The 24,032-nt window shown below is 40.8% G+C and overlaps 1 protein-coding gene and 1 long non-coding RNA gene across 4 annotated transcripts; one reads left to right on the forward strand and one right to left on the reverse strand.

Annotated features, from left to right (window-relative positions):
• Positions 1–13,567: 13,567 nt before the first annotated feature.
• FIGNL1 (fidgetin like 1) lies at positions 13,568–19,331 on the reverse strand. Of its 3 annotated transcripts, XM_087432220.1 has the most exons (3): positions 19,104–19,200; positions 16,725–16,813; positions 13,568–16,358 (listed from the first exon to the last, which is right to left on the reverse strand). In XM_087432220.1, the coding sequence occupies exon 3, from the start codon at positions 16,346–16,348 to the stop codon at positions 14,315–14,317; it is 2,034 nt and encodes a 677-aa protein (XP_087288346.1). In that variant the 5' UTR covers positions 16,349–16,358; positions 16,725–16,813; positions 19,104–19,200; the 3' UTR covers positions 13,568–14,314. The 3 variants fall into 3 exon arrangements, with proteins under 3 accessions (XP_087288346.1, XP_087288286.1, XP_087288405.1); XM_087432160.1 differs by lacking the exons at positions 16,725–16,813; positions 19,104–19,200 and adding an exon at positions 19,252–19,331; XM_087432279.1 differs by lacking the exon at positions 16,725–16,813 and having other exon boundaries at positions 19,104–19,191.
• LOC147918125 (uncharacterized) lies at positions 18,585–22,658 on the forward strand. The gene is made up of 3 exons (XR_015552506.1): positions 18,585–19,004; positions 21,928–22,011; positions 22,438–22,658. It is a non-coding gene; the product is annotated as an uncharacterized LOC147918125 (long non-coding RNA).
• Positions 22,659–24,032: the final 1,374 nt, after the last annotated feature.

Consider the following 24,032-nt stretch of genomic DNA (forward strand, 5'->3'; position numbering starts at 1 on the left):
GGTAAAGGAGGGAATAGTTCCTGAATTCATTCTGCTTCACTCTGCTAATAGTTCAGATAAAAATAGACAATGAATCACCAAGATGAGAAGTCTTGAAACTAAGAGCTGAGGGAAGATATTTAGCAAGGATTTTGGTTCTAAATTCAGACTCGGGTTTAAATGGGCTTGAATTCATTGGTTGAATGGTTGATACGACTATGGTAGTCAGGTTACAGAATCTCTCTAAGTCTCCTTCTTCATTTGTAAGATGGGGATAATAATTGTTGCGGAAAATTATCCGAAACAGGGGAAAAGGCAAAGGATTGCTGTGTCCTTTTAATGTCCTCCTGGGGCATAGGCTCACAGATCCACCCAAGGATTAGTTAATTCTCTAGGAGAATGTATTTGTGTTTTACCTGCTATTACTGTGGATTTAGCCCAGGTTCTGTGAAGTTAAACTTGTTAAACTGCAGGCGCTCAATGCCGTGGGTCTGGAGTGGGGCCCACGTAGTGCCAGTGCTGCTGATCCTCAGGAAACACTTCACACTCTCTACTAAGTCAGGAGCTGAAGTCAGTGAATTTCAGGGTCTCTTGTTAACATTATCAGCCTCTGGGCCGGCCCCATGGCTTAGCGGTTAAGTGCGCGCGCTCCGCTACTGGCTGCCCGGGTTCGGATCCCGGGCGTGCACCGACACACCGCTTCTCTGGCTATGCTGAGGCCGCGTCCCACATACAGCAACTAGAAGGATGTGCAACTATGATGTACAACTATCTACTGGGGCTTTGGGGGGCGGGGGGGAAGGAGGAGGATTGGCAATAGATGTTAGTTCAGAGCCGGTCTTCCTCAGCACAAAGAGGAGGATTAGCATGCATGTTAGCTCAAGGCTGATCTTCCTCACCAAAGAAAAAAAGAACTAAAACACAGAGAACATTAAGAAGAGACAAGGAACACAAAGATTCTTAAATTCGAGTACCTAGAATTTTATATTCTAGAGTTTTATACTCAAAATAGCCAGTTTCAGTTGTTTTACTTTTCGACCCTGGGCCTGTACATATTTTTATGATTACCTTAGAAAATGTATTGGTTTTTTGTTTCACGCAAAATTCAGCTTTGTCTGTTTAATACATTTTCTCCTGTGTCAAGTTACGGTTAATCTTAGAGGAGCTCATGTATCTTAAGCTGATAATACCATTTATCAAGTTATCAGGGAATTTGTTTCCTTACTTTTTAAAATTGTCATATTTTCTCTAGAATATTATAAAGTGTGTACTATGTTTTACATAAGTTAGCACATTTAATCCAATAAAGGAAATACGATACTGAATTCCCCATTTCTTAGAATAGATAGCTATGACTTGATTCCTCGACTTGGGTAGAATTTTAGGAGGGTCTTAAGTAGTAAAACTCTACTTTCCCTTTTAGTTCCTTCGTAATCTATCTGTTGCATGGGCTGCAGGAAAGACTAGCCTTGCTCACTACTTAATAACATTGCTCAATAAACCACAAGTTACAGATGTAAGGTGTCACAGCCTTTTGGAGGTACTTCGGTTGGGGACCTCGCAGCGATGCCTGGCAGATCTCTGTCTGTTTTCAATCTCACTAATCTATATTTTGCAGAGTACAAATATTGACCTTTAGAGTCCAGAAAGACTCACTTGATCAAAAGAAAATTTGTGAACTCCATGCAGTCAGTGGTGAGTCACTTGATGGCCTAGGTAACATCACACACAAAAGGTGCACCACAGATTGTGTAGTGGAATTGAAAGAGAAAGTCCGACAGACTTTGAAATTAATTATACAAGAAGATTAGGTTCTTCCAAAGAACTAAAATGGCTTAGGAAAAACAAATTTTTTTTTTCATTTCTATGTGTACAATTGCAGACTGGATATTATATGCATTCTCCACTCTAATTTGGACCGGTTGAAAGGAATAAATAATGAAGTATTGACATTTATTTTGCATCTACTAAGGTTATCCATTAAAATAGATTTATCTGCACCATTTCCCTTAAATTGCAATCAGGCTCTAGTTTTTACAGCAATCTTCTATATTTTGTGAAATTATGTCTCCAGAAGCTTATCATACATTTGGCGTTCCACTGCGTCAGAAGCATATGTATTGCCATGCCGTTTCTTCCAGATGTCAGAGCTCAACATTCTCTGCACCCCAAACTCTGATAAAATAGAATTTATCCACTTCTGTAATCACAGATGTAATGTTATGCATATATGTTGCTTGCTCACAGATTCCTTTGTGAAATGGGTTTCTGAACATTCAGTTTCTTAAAATGCAGATTAAATCTGCATTTGCCTCACAGCTACTTTTTAAAGCAATTTTGATAGCTTTGCTCAATTTGGAGTTGGATGAATGACTATTTGCTATGGATTCTGATTCTGCGAGGTTTACTTCCAAATACAATCTTATATATGTGCAAAACATGGAGACTTTCAACCTGTTTTTTAAAGATTTATTTACTGTTTGGTCATCATCTTTTAAGCCCTGTTTTCCATATGCAATGCATAATGTTTTCTAAGAGGAATTTATAATAGAGACTTTCAATTCTCACCCCTTGCCTCTCCATTACTTACTAACAAGCCCAATGGCTCTTACAAGAAAAGAAAACTCTGTTTAATTATTCAACAAAGCTATGTTCAATACTTTAAAAATACTACTTCTTTGAGTTTTTAAAAATTACAAAAAAAGTACATTATTGTTGTAAACAAAACAACTATATTCCGCGTGTCAAGTCAGACGTGGAAATTCCCCACTTCCCCCAACTCCTACTCCTGGAGAGGTAAGCGTTCTTGTTATTGTGCATCCTTCTGGAGTTTTTGCATTCCTTTACTTACACATAGATATATATAAATTAGTGTACAGCTTGGCTCTTACACTGAACAACATGGCCTGGAGCTCTCTCCCTATCAGTGTGTACATAGCATCTACTTGATTTTCAAAAACCACTTCATAAAACCCCATGGGACAGATTTAACAATTCTCCATGGATGGATAGTTAGGCTGTCTATTTTTTCATATATTAAAATGTTTCAGTGGACTTTTATATATAGTATAGATGCCTAAAAGAGGAATCGTTTTTTGGTGGATATGATAAGTTGCCTTCCAGAAGGCTGGATTTACCCAGCCCCCCAACAGTGTGTGGCAAGGCCCTGTTCTCCCAGTCGTTACTGGGCACTGGCTGTATTTTCACATTTTTGCTAGTATTTTAACAATTTTTAATTTTTCACTTTGGTGCTTTTGGCTGAGTGTGTAAAGGCTCAAGACTGGCATAAAGTGTCGTAAACTTTTATCAGCATAAGGTATTTTTCCTGATCCGGTTTATTGCTTTTCACCTGATTCCTCTTCTGTTAGGAATCACTTTTCTGCTCTCTCTCTCCATCCCTTTACTGCCAACATTTCTGTTTCATTTTACAAAGATAATATAATTGAACTTTGCCTTTTTACCTAATCCATGAGGCTTCATTTATTAATCAAGGAGCTCTTTGCATTTATTGTGACCCTGAGATATTTAATCTTTTTAATGACATCTTATTTACAATTTTCTATTAAGCTTTATTTTCTTTGTCTTCATCCTTTTTTTAAAATCTTTTTTTCTCTTTCACTGGATTGATCAGGTTTTCTTTTTTTTTTTTCTTATGTGATTTGGAAGTTTTCTGATCTATGTCCTGTTTCTATTTTACTAATATTTGCACTTATATTTTAGACAGACATATTTAAACATACATACACACACACATATATCATATATATGTTAGTTTTATTTTTACCTTAATTTAAATGGGACATATATTTAAAATATACATATACATATATTTAAATATACATATATTACATATTTAGTTAGATGTTTAATCAATACTTATTGAATAAATATTTGTTATTTATTCTAAAGGAGTTATTTCACATGAAGCAGTTGATGGTCATTCATTAATATTTGCAGTCATTTACCCCAGGTATTAAGCAGAACATAAGGACAAGATACAGTAAGTTAAAATGCAATGTTAAATACACACGACTTTGTGAGTTCCAAACTTCAATATCGACAATTTTAGGGATATTTTTAATTGAAAATTTATGTCAGTAATCTCATTTTTTCAAGCATTCCTCTTTTTATATAGCTTTTGTTTTGCTCCCTCCATATATAGGAAGTACTTCTAAATTACTTTAGATAAAATACCACTTAACTTTTCATTTGAACAATAATTTCCGTAGTATAATTCATGTCACATGATTTTAGACCACAGAATAAGCCTGGGGAGCAGTACAATGCCTAACAACGAAGACTGAGAGCTTGTAAAGATCAGCGTCCAAATCTGTGGCGGCACTGAAGTAACACAGCGAGGGGCTGTTGGAACAAGAGCCAGTCTGTTTCCGTGAAGCTCACTACTTCCAGAAGTCAGACTCTCAATTTTAACTCTAAAGGTATAGAAATTAAATAATTGTCCAGTTCGAAAGGCTGCCTGTGTGTATACAACACTTTAAGGAAACTGCTTAACTTAACTACAAACATAGGTGCTGATGATTCAGTGCTCTGGATCTGCTCTGTCCAATGCGGCCGCTAGTCAATGTGACTGCCGAGCACTTGAAATGTGGTCGCCTAGACTGAGGTGTGCTGTGAGTGTAAAATACACACGGCATTTCAAAGTATGAAATGTATGAAAAAAATGTAAAATATCTCATAAATGATTCTTGTATTGATTACATGTTGGAATGATAGTAATTGGGATATTAATTTCACCTGGTTCTTTTTTATTTTTTAATTGTTGCTACTAGCAAATTTAAAATTATGTATGTGGTTCTCACTATTTGTCTATTGAACAGCCCTCTTCTAGATGTTCTTAACCCACTCGAGAGAAGAAAGGCTAGTGAAATTGTGACTACAAAGAAAAACTATTTTCCATGAGCCGCTGACGTAGAGATTGTAGGAGGGGTAACACTTCTTGGTAGGGCTCCCGTTGTCATTTACAGTAGGCACTTAAATTACTTTACTCTGTTCGGAGTTGGTGTGTTGGTTATCATTTTCTTAGAACTCTGATCATTCTGCCTTGACAACAGCTGTGACTATTCCAGGCCTGCTTAGTTTAATTCCATCCCAAGGATTCAGCAGTGATTCTCTGAAAACACAGCAGACAGTCTCCTCTCTTTAATGAGATAAATGGCTACCGAGATGATTTTCCAGGGAAAACTGTAGTTGCCTCTACTTGGTTTAATTATTCGCAGTTTTCATATCCATCATATGGCCCAGGAATGGGCCCAGTGGCTGGGGTTCTGACTCTGGATGTATTTTGTTTTTGCACTGTACTATTCCTATCTTCTAAATACTCACAGCCTTTGTAGTTTATAACAATTTACATTAGACAACTCCCTGTGCTCTATAGATATATTATTCTAAAATCCTGACTTTCTCACTTTTTCTTTCTCTCTCTCTCTCCTCGTCTCTCTCATCCTCTTATTTGAAGAGTAACAGTCCAGTTTCCTGACAATGTTATCCTTTTAAAAAAGAAATGTGGTCCTACTGTTTGTTTTCTTCACTCTCCTAAAAGCTTAGTGGATAAATCGTGTGGCTTAAGTAGAGTTCCTGTAGATGTCCTCACCCAGCAGCCTTCTTGTCCCCTCCGACTCTTGCTGTCCTGTGGCGGGAGTTCGCCCCACCCTCCCCTCCCATCCCACTATACCTGCACCTCGAATCACTCATCAGGTGGCTTCTATGGGGTCCACCTTTCAGCCTCAGTGCCCCTGGGCCCTGCCCCTAAACCTAGATGCTTTCAATCCACATTAAGACTTAACCAAAATATATACCAAACTCCCTCAAACAAAACAAAACACACCATAAAAAGCAGCAGGTGTTTTATTTTTGTTTTTCCTCACCCCTGTTTGTTGAAATCATCTGGAATTTTAGTTTTGGATTATTTTTAATGTTATAACTTTATTTAGAAATTCTTTTTAACAGTTTCCTTAAACTTTAAAGTTATATTTTCACAAATGATTTAGATTTAGTCCTAAGATTTATTGGTTCCTTTGCTCACGGCTGTTAGTTATATCCTCTATCTTTCCTTTCGTTGACCTCCATTCTGATTCATTTTTCATTTTGTCTAAGTCATCCTTAAGAGGTTTTTTGTTGTTGTTATTCCTTTTCCCATATAGAATGTATGAGTGATAATTTGAGGGTTTGTTGTGTCTAAATAGGACTTTATTTTAGTCCCACATTTAACAGCCTGGGTCTACAATTCTTATCTCAAAATTATTTGCTTCAGAACTTTGTGAACACTGTCCCATTATTTTCTATTATTCAATGTTATTTGACACTATGATGACACTCTGATTACTAGTCTTTTGTTAATTGCCTGTTGAGTTGATATTTCTCTCTCTTCACCCAATTTCTGGGTGCATCTGTGAGGGTGTTTCCAGAAGAGATTAACATTTGATTCAGTAGACTAAGAAGATCCACCCTCACCAATGTGGGTGGGTATCACCCAATCTGTTGAGGGCCTGAATAGAACAAAAAGGCAGAGGAAGGGTGAATTCCCTCTCTGCTTAAGCTGAGACATTCATCTTCTCCTGCCCTTGGATGTCGGTGCTCCTGGTTCTCCAGCTTTCAGACAGACTGAGACTTACACCATTGGTTTCCTGATTCTCAAGTATTGAGATTCAGACTGTATTACAGCACCAGCTTTCCTGGGTCTCCAGTCTGCAGAAAGCAGAGCGTGGGACTTCTCGGCCTCCATAACTCTGTGAATGGATTCCTATGATAAATCTCCTCATATATATTTATATATATCCTATTGATTCTATTTCTCTGAAGAACCCTAATACACCAAGATATTTCTCAGTATTTCTTCCCCATCCTCAATTCTTGCTTGACACTCAATGGACTTTTTTTTAAAATGAATTTTCAGGTATACAGCTCAGAAGAATTATCTGCTTTTATTAACGTGACTATTGTCTCCCCTATCTCCTTTTTATTTTCTATAGAATTCCCATTATATGGATATTAATTTCCTGGAATCTATCTTTCATACCACTAAACTCCTAATTTCCATCTTTTCATCTTTCTGCTTAAGATTCTGAAATAATTCCACCAGTTATTCTTCTATATTACTAGTCTTGTTTCAGCCTCTTTCATTCTACAATTCAGTCCTTCCACTAAGATTTTTATTTTGACATTTAGCACTTTTTCCTGTTTCCTGAGTCTTTATTTCATAGCTATGGTGGACAGACTCTAAGTGGCGCCCGTTACCCAATAGGATACAGCAAAGGTGTGGTGGGTCACTTGTGTTGCCACATTGCAGATGACTATAATGCCTGTCTTGCTAGCAGACTCTCTCCCTTGCTGGCTTTGAGGAAGCAAGCAGCCATATTGGGAAGGCCTACATGGCAAGGAACTGAGGGCAATAGACAACAAGAGACCAAGGTCCTCAGTCCAGTCAGCTGCAAGGAACTGCACGCTGCCAACAACCACATGAGCTTGGAAGCGGATCTTTCCCCAGTCAAGCATCAAGTGAGACTGCACCTTCAGGGCAGCTTTGTGAGCCCCCGATACAGAGGACTCAGCCAAGCCTGGCCCACAGAAACTGTGAGATCATTAATGTGATTTGTTTTAAGCCACGTAGTTTGTGGTAATGTTGTTACACAATAAATAACTATCATAATATCTGCCTATTGTTATTTTGTGGCCACCATGTCTTCTGGAATCAGTTTTCAAGGCTCTCCTCAGTCTCCTGAACTAATGGTTCTCTTTGACGTGAACTGTTCTTCTTCTCTGGGTGTGTGTCTCTCAAGCTGCTGGGTTTTCTAAGATGTCTGATGAATCTTGTGTGGTTCTGAAATGAATATGAAAGTCTCTGGCTGTAAGGAACTTTCTAGTGTGTGTGATATGGGGGCAGGAGGGGTTAGGAACAAAAAGACAGTAGCATCAATAAAATATTATAGTTAGTGATATTCACCAATAAAAAATAGGGTGATATGATAGTGACAGGTGTACATGTGCTGGGAGTTGGTGAGGCTACCTTATACACAGTGGTCAGGGAAGGCCTTTTTGAAGAAATTGTACATGAGGCAACAACCATGAGAGGAAGCAGGGAAGAGCTTTCCAAACTCAGGGAACAGATAGTATAAAAGCCTTTCTCCCTGTATTACTTTCCAATCGCTGCTGCAGCAAATCACAAACTTACTGCTTAGAACAACACAAATATATTATCTCACAGTTTCTAGGTCAGAAGTCTGACCTAGACTGGTTTCTCTGGCTAGGTCCCACAAGGTTGAAATCAAGGTGTCAGCTGGCCTGGGCTCTTATGTGGAATCTCTGTGGGGAAGTCCACTTTCAGGCTTATTCAGGTTGTTGGCAGAATTCAGTTCTATGTTGTTATAGGACTAGGGTGTCTGTTTCTTTGCTGACTGTTGGCTGGAGCCACTGTCAGCTATTAGAGGCTTCTGTGTGGTCCTTGCACACGGGCCCCCACATCTCAGAGCTGTAATGGCACGTCAAATCCTTCTCACACTTGTAATCTCTGACTTCCACTTCTGCCACACCTTTCTTCTGTTTCTTCTGCCTTCCTCTGCTCTAATCAGCCAGAGATCATTCTCTGCTTTTAAGAACTCATGTAATTAGATTGGACATGCATACATATTCCAGGATAACCTCCCTATCTTAAGGCCCACAACTGTCTTTACCTCTGCAAAGTCCCTTCTCAATAGTGCCTAGATTAGTGTTTGATTGAATAACCAGGGGACAGGAATCTTGGAGGAACATCTTTAGAATTCTGCCCACAATTCCTGTATGGGGAAAAGGTTGCTGCATCTTGGAAAAGAACAAAGACCAGTGGGATGGAGCACAGTAAGAAATAAGGAGAGGGAAGGGAGATGATGTTTGGCTCTAAGAAGGAATTTGGATTTTATTTTCATTTCAATGGGAATCTATTGGAGGATTTTTACATGAACTAATTTATACTTCAAGTTGATCAGCATGGTGAGTGGGGAAAGCTCCTTTAACAATTGTCTCTTACACAGCTCAGCAGGGCCTTGGATGGGAAGGATGCGCCAACCATGGTGGGGCAAGATCTCCTCTGTGACCCTACAGTGTGTGCATGCGGTGCAAGCGCGTGCGTGTATTAGTGGTAGGGCGTAGAAGTGGGACCTCCCTTTAGAGACTGTAGGAAGGGAGGTGGACCCCTAAAAACTGAAGAAGTAGGTAACAAGTTACAAAGTGAGATGGAGTGAGTACGTTGGAAGCTTCCTCTGCTTTATCAAACTCTTATGCTTTTGTCTAACGTGGCAACCAGAAGTTACCTACCACACTGTCCCACTTTCAGGCCACAGAGCCCACAAAAAGCAAAGCCACTGTAAACCACTCCCTGCTTTAGGGAACTCTACTTCCCAGCTGCTCCATGTGAACACAGTGGGGCAGGAGCTCTGCACAAGTCTCTGCAATCCTTGCAGCATCCAGTCCACTGCCCCGGCTTTGCTCCCTGAGCTATGGTAGAGCCCATGCCCTGAGAAACCAACCTCATCCGGCCTTCCCACGGCCTTTGTTAGGTTGCAGGTCTCAGCTCAGGGATTCCAACAACCCAATGCCATTTGCCTTGTAACTTCTAGAAACACCAAAATGTCATATTTGAAAACGGCATTTTCCCTCTTTTCCAACATTGCAATGGATTTAGTCTTAGTTGTTACCTTTCCATTTCAATGAAGATTTTGCATATGTGGGCGGGAAAGGTAATGTGTGGCTTAGTCCACTATCTTAAATGGAAAATTCCATACTATATCTTTCATTATTGAGCTAATAATTTGTTCTGGGAGGAAAAAAAGCTAATGAAATTTATCCTAGAAGCATTTTAAGCATTGATGTTGCCCTGGCCATATCCAAGGACCCTGACACTTGCCTATTTTTAACCTGAGTCATCTCTAACTTGCTGAGCAGAAATGCATTCCGAGAGCTCTAAGACCCAGGCAGGCCTCATTAGTCACCAGCACACTACTGGCTGCAGAGACCCCTGAGCCCAGCCACTGCGTAGCACCTCAGGTCAAGTGTGTCCTTAACTACAGCGTGCTGCCTAATATGCCACCTTAAGTGGACTTCCTAATTTTTTTAATTTTTCCCTTTTTTAAATGATTCATACATTCAGTGGCACATCATGCTGACTTAACTCCCTACCAAAGCTCTGTCTTCTTGTTTTCCCTTTTGGTTTCTATAATGAGCCACATTAGTAACACTTAAACAGGTAACATTTAAGTAATTACATTTTTTTGTACTTAGCATAATGCCCAACACCTGGTACTTTGTAAGCATTTGTCAAGTTAATAAATTAATATTTGGTAATTGACAACAGAATAGCAAACCTGGGTGTGTCATTAAGGATTATCTAATACAACATCCTCACTTTATAGCTAAGAAAACAGATATCTTAGAGGGTATGTACAAACTGTCCAAGATCAGAGTCATCGGCAGTTTTTTTTTAAATAATTTTATTTATTTATTTTTTCCCCCAAAGCCCCAGTAGATAGTTGTATGTCATAGCTGCACATCCTTCTAGTTGCTGTATGTGGGACGCGGCCTCAGCATGGCCGGAGAAGCGGTGCGTCGGTGCGCGCCCAGGATCCGAACCCGGGCCGCCAAAAGCTGAACGCACGCACTTAACCGCTAAGCCACGGGGCTGGCCCCATCGGCAGTTTTCTAATGCCCACCTCAACGCTCTCTCCATCATAAACTGTGTGTTGGAAAAAGGTAAAAGTCTTATTTAAGGACAAGAGTTAAAAGTGGTGACTACATCTCATCCATTCTCATTAGCCTCCCTCCATTCACCAGACGGCTGGGGCAGACTTTAAATAGCTGCTCCACCTGGCTCGCTCACCACCAACTCCAAATTTCAGGTCAAGAACCAGGAATCTGAGAAGGAAGTTAAAATATGTATCCTTATCTGACCTGCCCTTTTGCCACGGACCTGGATAGAATCCTCTCTTTCAATTAGATCTCTGGATTTGGGCTGCAAAGTGTCCTTTAAAAACACTGGGGAATAACTATGGAGACCAACAAATAACACTTAAGGATGAATAACTGAAAAATAATAATCTGGTACCTATGAAAAAATTCTGAAGTCTGGAAGAAGAGAAAAATATCTTTCTTTCTGTTGAATTAGATTTACTCCATGAAACTAAAGATAAATTTAGATGGTGTACTACCTATAATGAAATACAAATACCACAAATATTAAGCAAAATGAGTTAGAATAAACCAAATGAAATAGTTGAAAAGAAAATGATCCTTCAAAGCAATGAAGACAGAATCAAGGCAGACGGACAGAAGATGCCAAATTATTTAGCAATTGTGAACCACGCTTTTAAATCTGTATTTTACTATTTAATCCTCACTTTCCAACAAGATAGGTATAGACTATTCTCATTTTAGCATTGAGACTGAACAATTAAGTAGTCTATAGTCACAACCAGTAAATGACAGAGCCAGAATCCAACAGGTCCATTTGGTTCCAAAGCCCTTTACACTATGACTCCACCTTATCAACTTGTCAGTGTGGAAGCAGACTTGATAAATATTTTAGAATTGAAAAAATGAATAAGAATTTCAAAAGAAGGAGAGAGAAGACCCAAGATTGGAATAGGTTTTCCCAAACATACATCAAAAGAACCATAAATTAAAATTATGTGTATAATAGAAACACTTAAAAAGGCCTGATATTAAAAATTCAGATAAATTACTGTATTCCTACCAAGAATTTTAATCACTGATACACAAATATTTTATGTGTTGGTAAAATGTGTGTGCATATTTTCATAAAGGAAATTATCTTTCAAAGACATTAAAAACCAGGTTAGTGTTCACTTCTCTGAAACAATGGCTAAGGACAGTGCAGCACCAACACAACACTCAGGAGGAAAGAATTTAATCCAAGATTATCATATCCAATCAAGAGAGAATTCACAATGTGGAGAAAGAAAGAAATCTCAAATCTAAGTTTTCTGGAAATGTCCTACCCAACTGCCTCAGAAACATACTCCAAATCACAAAGTACTGAGAGAATGTCTCTCTGTGATACAACGTAGAAACAACTGTCAAGTGACTCCCTGGCTCAAACTTTCTTTCCATCTTTAAAATATCCTACTTGATTATTCCTTTCAGGTTTAGAGTCTCACTTGAATAGAGCAGACCCTAATTCAGGAGGAGCCATTTCACATTCTAACAGAGACATAGGCTCTGCCTAATCCAAGATGAGCTGAGCCAACTAGATTTTTTTCTCTTCGACATAATCTAAACTAAGTTCTACAGGGGAAAGTGGCCCCATGGTTGATGATCAGTGGAGTGAAAAGTCAGGACTGGCAGTAGTTGCTGTTGAGAAAAACTGATAACAAATGTTAAGTTACAGATGTAAACAAACCACTAACACTCACTGGATGACTGCTAATAAATCTAAATAGCTAGAATAATTGTAAGATCCAAGGGGACGAGGTGATCTGTGAAGAGAATAAATAAACATCAGGGAAGAAAAACTGCAGAGAATTCCTTGACATCAATACCCAAGACTTCAAGGTTATAGTGTTGTTTATATAGAAATGAAAAGGTACAAAGACAGTAATAAATATTGTGAAATGCTTTAAGATTTTAAAAGATATAATTAAAAACTAAAGAAGTTTAATATCCAAATTCTAACAAAAGACAGTTACATATTTCAAAGGGAAAAATTAAAATTTGCAAAAATAAAGCTTTTTAAGAGCATAAAAATAGAAGGCAGACCAAGAATAAAAATTAAAGTATATAAACTATCTAAATTATTAAACCCATTAAATTATTAAGCGTACTATGTTTCAAACTTCATTTTTTACAAAGATGCACTGTTTTCAAGAGAAAACGTTAGCACTTGAATGTAACCTACATGAGACCAAGGCTGTTTGTCTGTGTTGTTCATTGCTCTACTTTCAGCACCTGGAACATTATTTGGCATCTGATAAATATTTTTTGAATGAATGAATGCAAAAAGAATGCTAACAAAAACTGCATAACGCCCAGTGGTGGCATGGCACGGGTAAACAGGAGCTTGTATTCAGCACAGGTGGGAATTCTACACAGGCACGGCTTCTCCAGACAAATTACAACATACCCCCCAGCCTTAAAAGTGTGCCTGATCTTTAATCCAAGAATTTTACACAAGAAATGTGTGTGTGTATATATATATTTTAAAAGATCACTAAGGCACTCAACATATTTGTTTACAATAAACAAAAAGTAAACAACCAAATGTCCTGCCCTAAATGCCATCTAAAAGAGGACTGACTAAATTAGTCCATGCATCCAATGGAACTCTAGGCAGTCACACAAGAGAAGATGTTGAAGTTTGTTAACATGGGACATAATGATGATACTTTAAAGGAAAAAGCAGGCTACAAAAGGGACACATAATACAATCCACTCCTGTACAAAACATCTGGAAGAATCAATACTCAAATGTTGTGTTCCCAAAAGCGGTAGGATAACAGCGATTTTTATTTTCTTCTTTCTGTTCTTCTCTATTTTCTACTGTTTCTACAATGAACACGTATTATTCATAAAACAGAACAGTCCAATATAAAAATTTTATAACATTTATTTTTGAAAGACAGCAATACTATAGGCTGTGAAGTAGAGTCAAATAAAACACTAATTTTAAACATCATATACCGCCTGGAAAAGTACAACATTCTTCACCTTTCAGTTCTGTGGATATGTCTCTGATATTAGATTACACCTTGCTATTTCTGAACATGTTTTTATTCAAGTTAGTTCTGGTAAGGAAAAAAAAAACTGTAAGAGGTCACAAACCAGAAGAAAGTAAAAACTAGCACTTTGACTCCAGCTTTCGGTGAGATCTTAAGTCTATCTAAAAACAATGGTAAGCAATGTTTTATTTCAAATGCAAACTATTATACTAGCCAACACTAAGAATCATGTGGTCTTCAGAAGACACTTTCTTCACTAAAAGATGAATATAAATCAGATACATCCTCATATACAAATTAGAGTTAAAAAAAGTTTCAATTTGAGCTCACTATTCATCATATCATATATCTTCAAAAGAAAGACCTCTTAGTAACATAAAAAGTTCATTCTCATTTTGTATGAATCGGCTTACACATCAGGTAATAACTGGAAGAAAAATAAAGCTCATATTAACATAGGCTAGGTCAATCGTCAAACTTGAGCTATTGTTATTCTACTTAAGGTACAGAATTGAGAATATACACTAAAAGTACAATTAATAAATTCCTAATTTCCTATGCTAAAAAATGGAAGAGTGTACTACAAAGATGCCATCTTTTAATTTCAAGTGTCCCATTTACTTTCCACAACCAAAAGTTCTGTTCCAGTTTTCATAAAGCTCTAAATCTTTTGGAGACACGCTAGGTCGCACAGTTCTCAAAGCATTTTCAAAATCAACATAAGCTATCGGTCGAACTTGATCTGGTGTAATTGTGGCGATGTCAGCAGTCTGTAAACTGCGAATAGGACCAAGAGAAGCTTCTCTGCAAAGCTGTGTCATGTCTGCTCCAGAGAATCCATCAGACTGCTGTACAACCAGTTCAATTTCCTCTTCACTGAGGCAACACTGCTCCTTGGACATCAGATTAGTTACTATCTGTTTCCTGGCCGAGGCTTCTGGGAGGGGAATATAAAGCCTTTTTACCAACCTTCTCCGAGCAGCCTCATCAATTTCTTGTGGCCGATTAGTTGCACCCACCACCAGAATACGATCTTCAGAAGATGTGGTTGCTCCATCTAATTGAACTAGAAATTCAGTTTTTATCCTCCTAGAAGATTCATGCTCACCATCTCCCCGTTGAGATAACAGGGAATCAATTTCATCAATAAATATCACAGCCGGTTGCTGACACCTTGCAACAGCAAACAATGCACGGACCATTTTCTCCCCCTCACCCACCCATTTAGAAGTCAAGGAGGAAGCAGAGATACTAAAGAACGTTGCCCCAGACTGACTAGCAATGCACTTGCCAATTAGAGTTTTACCAGTTCCAGGAGGACCAAAGAGCAGAATTCCTTTAGGGGGTCCTCGTAAACCAGTAAAGATGTCTGGCCTCATCATGGGCCACACAACTATCTCCTTTATTGTAGCTTTGGCAAATTCTACTCCTGCGATATCTTCCCAATTTACTGGAGGTCCATGATCCATAATCTCATTCATAATGAGCTCAATCATCTTTGGCTCCAAGTTCTTCAGACGCTCATCAACTGGATGTGCTGGTTCTGTAGGTCCTGCACCATAAGGCTTATATTGCATTCCCCCATTCAGACCTCCCCCATCTTGCTTAGGTATAGGAGGAACAAACTTCCCAAAGATTCCTCGGGATCTACTAGCTCCCAGAGACTTTTTTACACCACCATATGAAGACCCTGATGAACGCTGGGGTGGGTGGTGCTTTTTTTGCTGATCTACCCATAATTGTTCTTTTGCAGTTTTAAAAGTAGGCAGGCTGCTTTCCTCCTTTTGGCCATTATCTTCTGTTTTAGTAAGAGCCTTACTCAGTACTGGGGTGGAAAGTACATCAATGGTGCCAGAACCATAAAAAGCTTTCCGTTCCCATGGATTTTCACAGCCAGAAGGAAAACAAGACTGATTAGATGAGAACATATTTAGTCTTATGCTGGCTTTTGGAGTGCTGTTATTTTCCTTTTTGACATTTCCAAATAATGGTGTGGCATGGAATTTTGCAGTGGCTGATTCACCAAAAGGCACTGAAAATGCAGGACACATCTTGGTGGTGTTAGTCACCATAGGTGGCTGGGCATTCTGAGGGCACTTCAAAGAAGGACTGCTCTCTGGGATGTCTTGGGTCCTAACTGTACCACCAGCTGACTTAGTTAATGCGTCACTCTCCCCAGAATCACCACAAACACTAAATTTAGGAAGATCAAGGACAACGGCCTCCTTATGGATTACTACTGATGTATCAGCAGGTGCCAAAAGAGAGTCTTTGAATTTTTTGCCAGCTTTCATCATCTCCTGTACATTACTCATTTTGAAAACATTATTTATTGACAATCCAGACTGCCACTTATCACTGTCAGTTTGCTGAGACCTGACCAAAGTTAAAATGTTTTCTGCATAGTTATTCAAACCAGATTCAACATTGTCAGAATCAATAATTGCAGAATATTTCTCTGCATACTTTTTGAACAGTTTGGTAGCACAGACCTGGGAGATCTCGGAGTTTGCCCATGCATACTGAATGCGTAATATCTGTGCTCGGTATGCATCCGCCTTCTGTCCTGATGTACATATGTCAGACGTAATTACAAAGTAGTTCTTCTGCCATTCACTCAGGTGCACAGACCTAGAGCTGGAGGCCTGCATTTTAGAGGTTCTATAACAAATGACAAAAATGAAAAAGAATCAGCATCAAGAAGAAAACAAAGATATAATAAGTTAAATATACTTTTTAAATCTCTTCTCATCTGAAGGAAGGTATATTGGACTTTTAATTTATAAGGATAGATCCTTTATAAGGGAAATATCTAGTTAATCATAGATTTCAAGCATTCAAGATACAAAAGATTAAAGACTTGACTTAATAATGTTTTGAGTTAAACTGTTTTACTTATACAGTAATTTTCCCTGCCAATAGGGAGCATATTCATAAGATTTAGATGGAAAGGATTTAAAATTAATCAGCAAAAGAAAGGCAAAATAGATGAACAACGGAACTATAGAGAACCAAAACGCAACAAACCAAGCCAGGAGTGCAAGTCTGGGCTCTAAGAAAATTTAGATGAAGGATCTTAAGCAAGCCTTTTACTATTGCTGAGCCTTCAGTTTTATCTGTAAAGTGAGAGAAATCCTTGTGAGAATCACATCAAATAATGAATACGAAAATACCCTGAAAACTACTATTATCATCCCACTGCACAAATGTAGAAACTGAAGATGAAAGTTAAGAAACTTACTCGAGATCACAGCCAGTTAGCAGTGGTGCCAGAATTCACACACAAGGAGTTTCACTCCAAGTGCTGTGCGCGTTTTGCCGTTTGCCGTGTACAAAACGCTCCCTGATGCTATTACCAAAGGTCACAGGGGCATGGATCTTAAATATGAACCACTATCATACACTAAATGTTTTTAAGGACTTATTCATGAATGAGCACTCAAAACAGGATGCCCTCACAATTTCCCAATTTCACATGAAGTATTAAAAAGTGAACTGTCATGCTAAGTGATGAGAACAAGCTAAACAACCTACTAGTGAAGTGCTTTTAGATGTCTTCTCTCAGGTTTTTAAAGGGCTCCTTACATTAAGTAATAATTATTGAAATAGAATTGCAGATGAATGTGCCTTGTTGTTGGATGTGTAGAATTTACCTGCCAATCCACAAGAAAAACTTGTAAGGAAACTTTTAAGTTTCCTAAGAGTAAAACCAAGAACTCATGTATTTTAAAATTCACCTTCCAAATTACTTGTAAATATAGCTTAATAATCAGCAGGTTCTTTTAGTACAAGAGCCATGTTTAATACAGCTTTGTATCTCCCCTAATGCCCTACAAAGTATCTGTCACACTCTAGGTAGGTGTTCATAAATCTTTGCTGAAAAAAACAAACTTAAGATGCAGGGAGATTGTAATTTGCTTAAAGCTATAAACTAGAGTCAAAACTAGAACTTGTATTTCCTGACAAGCACTTCATCCCTCTCGCCACTCTACCAGTTTAACTTAATCTCTTTTATGCACTACTGGAAAGGAAAATTGGAAGAGAAGTGACTTGGAAAACATTTATGACAAACTTTCTTTGACTATGTACATCCTTCCCCTCCATGGCTTCATGGCACTTGATCTTCTGCAGTCCTGGGAGTCTTCCAACAGCTCCAAGTTCTAGTCACTGTTCCCAGAACACCCTCCTTTCTTTTCCACCTTCACGATTTTCTTCAATATTCGTCTCCCAAGTCTTACTTCTTCGTCTGAACTCAATCATTTATCCAACAAATATAGATAGGGATAACCAAACAACTGTTTATCCAGCACTGATCAATGACTTTAACTTTTATGGTCTTCCCTAGATCTAAAAATCGTTAATTAGCACTGACATATGAATTGCATTTCAATCTTCTTTGATAGTTTTGTTTATTGTAGGAATGTGATATTTGTCTTTTTAGCTAGACAGTTGGCTTCTGCAAGTAGCAACTGTTTTCTATTAAGTTTATATTCTCCCAGTATCTAGAATAGGGTATCCACTGGAATAAAAGCTATTAAAATACTGGTCGGAGCTCCTCCACGTGCCAGACACTGTGCAGGCCTTTTATGGAACTTTCTAATTCCCAGACACAGCACAGGATTTGGATTCTGGCTCTATTGCCTGCCAGCCATGACCGTGAGTAAATCTCTTAAGTTCTCTATGTCTCTTAGCTGACAGGCGCTTTTTTTTTTAAAATTTTATTTATTTTCTTTCCCCCAAAGCCGCAGTAGATAGTTGTATGGCATAGCTGCACATCCCTCTAGTTGCTGTATGTGGGACGCGGCCCCAGCATCGCCAGAGAGGCGGTGCGTCGGTGCGCACCGGGGATCCGAACCTGGGCCGCCAGAAGCGGAGCACGCGCAGTTAACCGCTAAGCCACGGGCCGGCCCTGACGGGGTTTTAATTCTGCAAGGCACTCAAAACAGTTCTCAGCACGCAGAAAACACTCGACAGCGTTACTCGTTATCATTCCTCACAATCGCCCTTTCACGAAGGGCAGTACCCGCCTCCTTTCCGATCAGAGGTGGACGCCTGTCTGGGGTCCCCCGCTGGGCTGTGAGTGGCGCGTGGCCCAGAACCCGGTGGCCTCTAGCCCGCGCAGACCATGACTACCACCTTCCCAGTCAGAGGGAAGGCTCGGTGTGTACGACAAAGGCCCCGGCCCTGAGAACGACCACCTGGAGCCCAGGGTGCCGGGACGGCCTCCCCCGCCCGCCGTCCCCACGCTGGGAGGGGTGCCCCCTCAACCGCCTTCCTCGGAACCTCCAAGGCCCCCTCCCCTAAAAGGTAAGCCACCTAAGACGGACGGGCGCCGAGGGCACGCTCGCCGCGACGAACCACTTTAGGACTCCGGCCTTCCGCCAGGCCGCCTGGGAAGACCCTTACCCCGCCCGGCGCTCTGGGCGGCCCCCGGGGGCCAGGCTGGTCCCTCTACGTTCCGGGTCCCCGACTCCCAGCTCCTGGTCGCGCCAATTCCAGCCCCAGCCCCGCCCCGGCTCGCGTTGGCGCCCCCCCCCCCCGTTTCCCTGCCTACCTGCGGCCTCCGAAAAGCGCGCGGACCGATGTGCGCCTGCGCGCTGCTGACGTGCTCGGGCCCGCGACGAGCGGGCTGTGTGCGTGCGACGCGGCAAGTTGGCGCGCGCGCGTCAAGGGCGGGGCGAGAGCGCGCGGTGGGGGCGGGTGGTGGGGGCGAGACGGGGTCGCGCGGTGCCAGCGGCGCAGCGGTGTGTCACGGCGGGGCGGGGGCGCGCGGCGGGGCTCCCGGGCGCTGGCCGCGGTTCGGGCTCCGGCCCTTGCCGTTTGAGGAAGGCTGAGAGCAGATGTTCTGCTAATGGAGACGTGCTGGCTTAGCTGTCTGGCAAGGACGGGTTTACTGAGGTGCTGAGCTGTCTTCGTTTCCCTGCGCCTATGCTTCATTTTTCAAGTCCTCCGAAATAAAGACGCGGAGGCGCTTAGAGCTGAGCTAAATTCAGACGGTTCGCGTAGACCGCGCCTTCCCCGCACTCGCGTGGGGAGCCCGCGGTCCTGCCGTAGCCCGGGGCCGCTGGAAGATGGGCGTGCGGAGGGGTGAGCGCGTCTCGCTCAGGGGCGGGTGGAGCCTGCGCGGTCGGAGCCCAGCCCGGGCCGCGCGGTGCCGTGGGCCGCGCCGCCTCTCACGGCCAGACCGGCGCTGAGGCCCCCAGTCAGTTCACGCAGCGCCTTTCCAGGTGGGTGCTCGGTGAAGGTCAGTCACCGCCTGAGAGGTCTGAATAGAGTGCCCTGCGCAATCCACGTGCGCTTTTGAGACAGAGGAAGGGCACTGGAATGCCTGCTCCGCCGGAGTCCCGCAGCTCACATTACCCCCCAGCCAGCACATCTCTGTTCCCGCCCTGCGCTCTTTAGGGACACTTTCCTGGAAGTGAAAAGCTCTCCATTACACCTGGGACTTTGTTCTGGAGCAAGGCTTCAGAGAACAGAACCATGTTTAGTTTAGTGAATTGCGTTTTCAGACCAAATAACAAAAACATGTCACCTAAGTCCAGAAGTTGGCAGTTCCAGGTCTGATGACAGGACCTAAGGATGTCATGAAAGACCATCTTCCCATTCTGCCATCTGCTTCCCGTGGATTTTCCTCCTCAGGCTTGTCACCTTGTCGAAGAGGGCCCCCACAATCCAAGGAACGCAGCCTCACAGAACCGTGTTTAAAGCAAGAAGGGGCCAAATCGGGGAAGGACCGTTGTCTCTCTTGGCAAAAGAAAGAAACCGTTTCCCAGAAAGCCCCAGTAGCCTTCCTCTTCCACTCCTTGGCTCACTGGGTCCTATGGTTCTCTGTTCCCGAGAAGGGAATATCTCATGCAGGGGATGGGGAAAATAACTAATTGTGCAGTAGCAACTACCAACGCATGACATCTAAATGCAGGATCCAAAGAAATGTGAGGCAAAAAGTTTTCGAAGACCTTTCTTTTAAAAATTTTTTAAATGGGCACCAAATAAAAGAGATTGGACAATATATTTTAAAAAATAGACGAGTTACAGTGAAAACAGTTCATAATTCTTGGCTTAGTTAGTAAAAGACTTTTACTGTAATTGCTCATAATTTGTTAACTAATTTTGTAATTATTGCAATTACCCAAAATATGTAGAATGAAAATGAAAACTTCTCTCAAGGCCAACTCAGTTGTGTGTTTACTAGCTATTTTTCTACTTTTATATTTAGAAATCACCATGTAAATACTATGTGGGTAATTAGCAATTTTTGGTGATTTTCATCAAAATTTTAATGATGGCATTTTGGAGAATTCATATGAACCACTGTCTTAGCCTCCTAAGAGTATTGCTCAAATACTGAATTACATTTGTGGTTGCCAGAGTTAGCTTTTTTCCAACAAGTGACACTAGCATTGCTACTTCACATTTGTGCCTTTGATACAAAAGCATTCCCCAATCCAGCAGTTTTCTCTTCCTGCATAGCTGGCAAAAGCATAACCCACTTCTGTACCCTCTCTGAACTTCAGCCTCCTCCTCATCTATAAAACGAGAATAAGCTTCTCTAACTCAGGGTGCTATTACAAGGATTACAATCAATATGAGACATGTTACTTACATTATCAAAGCAGTAGCTGGCACCTGGCAGACATTCAACAGAAGCTATGATGCTATATTATATTTATTCCTACTATTAAGGCTGTTTTCAAGATTCAAATTCTTACGCCATACCAAGACTTTTTCATCTTTACAAATAGGATATTTTAGAATACTGTCCTAAATACTTGAGCGTAATACATAAGAGTTTAGTGCTTGAGCTATGCAGATCTTAAAGTTTCCCTCTGAGACCACAGACGGTGTTCTTTCTTCTCCTGAGGAGAATTTTTGAACCTGCAAGGGAAGCAGTTTTCACTTACAGCAGAGTGCCAGTTCTTGGTGTGAGTGATTCTGGGAGATGGCTGCTCATTTCCATATTTATGCATATTATAAACATGGTTTCAAATAAATGCCAGTGAACACTTCAGTGATCTCATTTGTTTTTGAGCAGAGGGAGAATATGGCCCCAAATAATGTGCATTGTTGTCTGCCAGGAGAGTTACGTTATATAAGTTTCAAAAAGATGTGCTTGTCGGTGCATGTGGGAGGTGGTAGGATGGAGTTGAGGAGATATGGAAATAGACAGGACAAGAGTTACTGCCTTCTTGGTGGGGTTCCTGAGTGTGGCTGGTTTCTGACTGATTTCAAGCCTTTCAGGTCCCTAACAGTGATAAGGAAGAAGACAAAATGAGGATCGAGGATCAAAGGATGAATTTCTGCATCCGTTGGAGAAGTAAGACATGTGTGTGCCTGGAGTGAATGAAATGCATGATCCCAGTAAAAGATTTTCATTGGCCATACTGAATGAGGGCTTTGAAGAAACTCCTCTGACATCACCATCATAAACAGAGCTGATGAGTGGTGAGATGGACCCCTTTCCTGAAATGAGGCAGGCAGAGCAGGAAGGAACTCAATGCTTTGGTGGTTTTCCTCAAGAACCTCACTACCAACCTGAGTCAGCACTTCTAGGTGCTTCCAGTTTGACACTGTATGTTGGTTGAATTATGTCCCCAAAAAGATATGTTGAAGTCCTAACACCTGGTATCTGTGAAAGTACCTTATATGGAATAGGAGTTTTGCCTAATGTAATAGAGTAGTGGAGTTAAAATGAACCTTACTGGGTGGACCCTAATCTAATATGACTTATGTTTTTATAAAGAAGAAGAGAAGAGACACAGAGAAGACGGCCATGTGAAGACAGAGGTGGAGATGGGAGTTATGCAGCCACAAGCCAAGGGATGTGTGGGGCTACCAGAAGCTGGAAGAAGCTAGGAGGGAATCCTCCTGTGGAGGCTTTGGAGGGAGCACAGCCCTGACGATACCTTCACTTCAGGATTCTGGCCTCCATAAGTCTGTGAGAATAAATTTCTGTTGTTTTAAGCCTTCTAGTTTGTGGTGCTTTGTTCCAGCAGGTCTGGTTAGAGTCAGGGGCCAAGACTCAGCTAACGTCCTGGACCCTGTCTGTGCATGTCTCCCAGCAGCATCCCCATATTCACCTGATGCCGAGCCTCCTGCCTCGAACTCAAATCTCAGCTGTCTTCCCAAAGTACATTTATGGGTGGGCCTGGATGGACCCACTCCAAAACGGCTAAGGGCTGGCATTGGTGACTTTAGTGGCTCATCTTGGATCCCTTCCTTATAGCAATCTTTACTCAAGAACCTGATCTCATTAGGCACCTCAGCCTCAATTCAATGATCTGAGTGCTTAACACTCTACAGCTCATAATGTGGTGGTCCCAGGGGGTCCCAGTGGCCCATCCCACATCCCCACGCCATGATGGAAGTCAGGTCTGGTTCACTGATGGGTAGAGAACAAACGACCTAACCAAATAAGATGGGGACTACATGGCATCAGATATATTTTCAGATTTCTGAAAAACAGGTAAGATAATTCAATTACATTTGCATAAATGTCAGAGGTCTTTAAAATTCAAAAATACCTATTAATAACCCAAGGATCCTTTCTGAGAATGCTTTTGATAATTCTGTAGTCTCCAAAGGACAAGAACTAATCTTGGGATTAAAATACACATGTATCTAAGAGCAAAAATGGTTTCAAATCAAGATAGGCTATTTGGGTAAATACTACATGTTATTGGTGTTGATGTATACAAGCTCACTCTTCAGTTGTTTATTAATTATAGTACCATAGGGCAGATGGACTGAGTAGCTGAAGAAACGAAGGGACCAGAAGTTAGAGTTTTCCCCATCACATGAGTAGAACTTGGTCTCTGGTTGTGTCTTAGTTCTGAATTTATTTCTTCAGAAGTTGAAGTCATCTCCAAGTAAAACGTGTGTGTTGTTAATACATCTAGAACAGTGCCTGGCATATAATAGGCACTCAATAAACGTTTGTTGAATAAGTGAATACTGTTTAAAAATATCCAAGGATGCCATATGTTTGGTTATTTTGAAAGGATAAGTCCATATAACAACAATCAATGTGGTACAATGTAGAGCAGGATACTTACCAGACACAACAACCATTGCACTTCAAATTGTTTATTAAGCATTGAGCCACATGATGTAACAATTTAAAGACCACGGGTATAATCTCAAGTCCCATAATCATAGATTGCCCTGGAAAATATTTCAATAAACCTTTCCCACCAATGACAACTTCAAGAGCACAAAAAACCTGTAATTTTTTAATCAACAAAACCCACAGCCAAATAATAAATAGAAGCTATATCCATTGAGATTAACTTTTCATGTAGTACATAATATTTCTTCATTGATGAGAGACTGAGCTGA

The sequence above is a fragment of the Ceratotherium simum genome, chromosome 1 (assembly GCF_057802395.1).
Source record: "Ceratotherium simum simum isolate JZ-2026a chromosome 1, ASM5780239v1, whole genome shotgun sequence".
Taxonomy (NCBI): domain Eukaryota; kingdom Metazoa; phylum Chordata; class Mammalia; order Perissodactyla; family Rhinocerotidae; genus Ceratotherium; species Ceratotherium simum.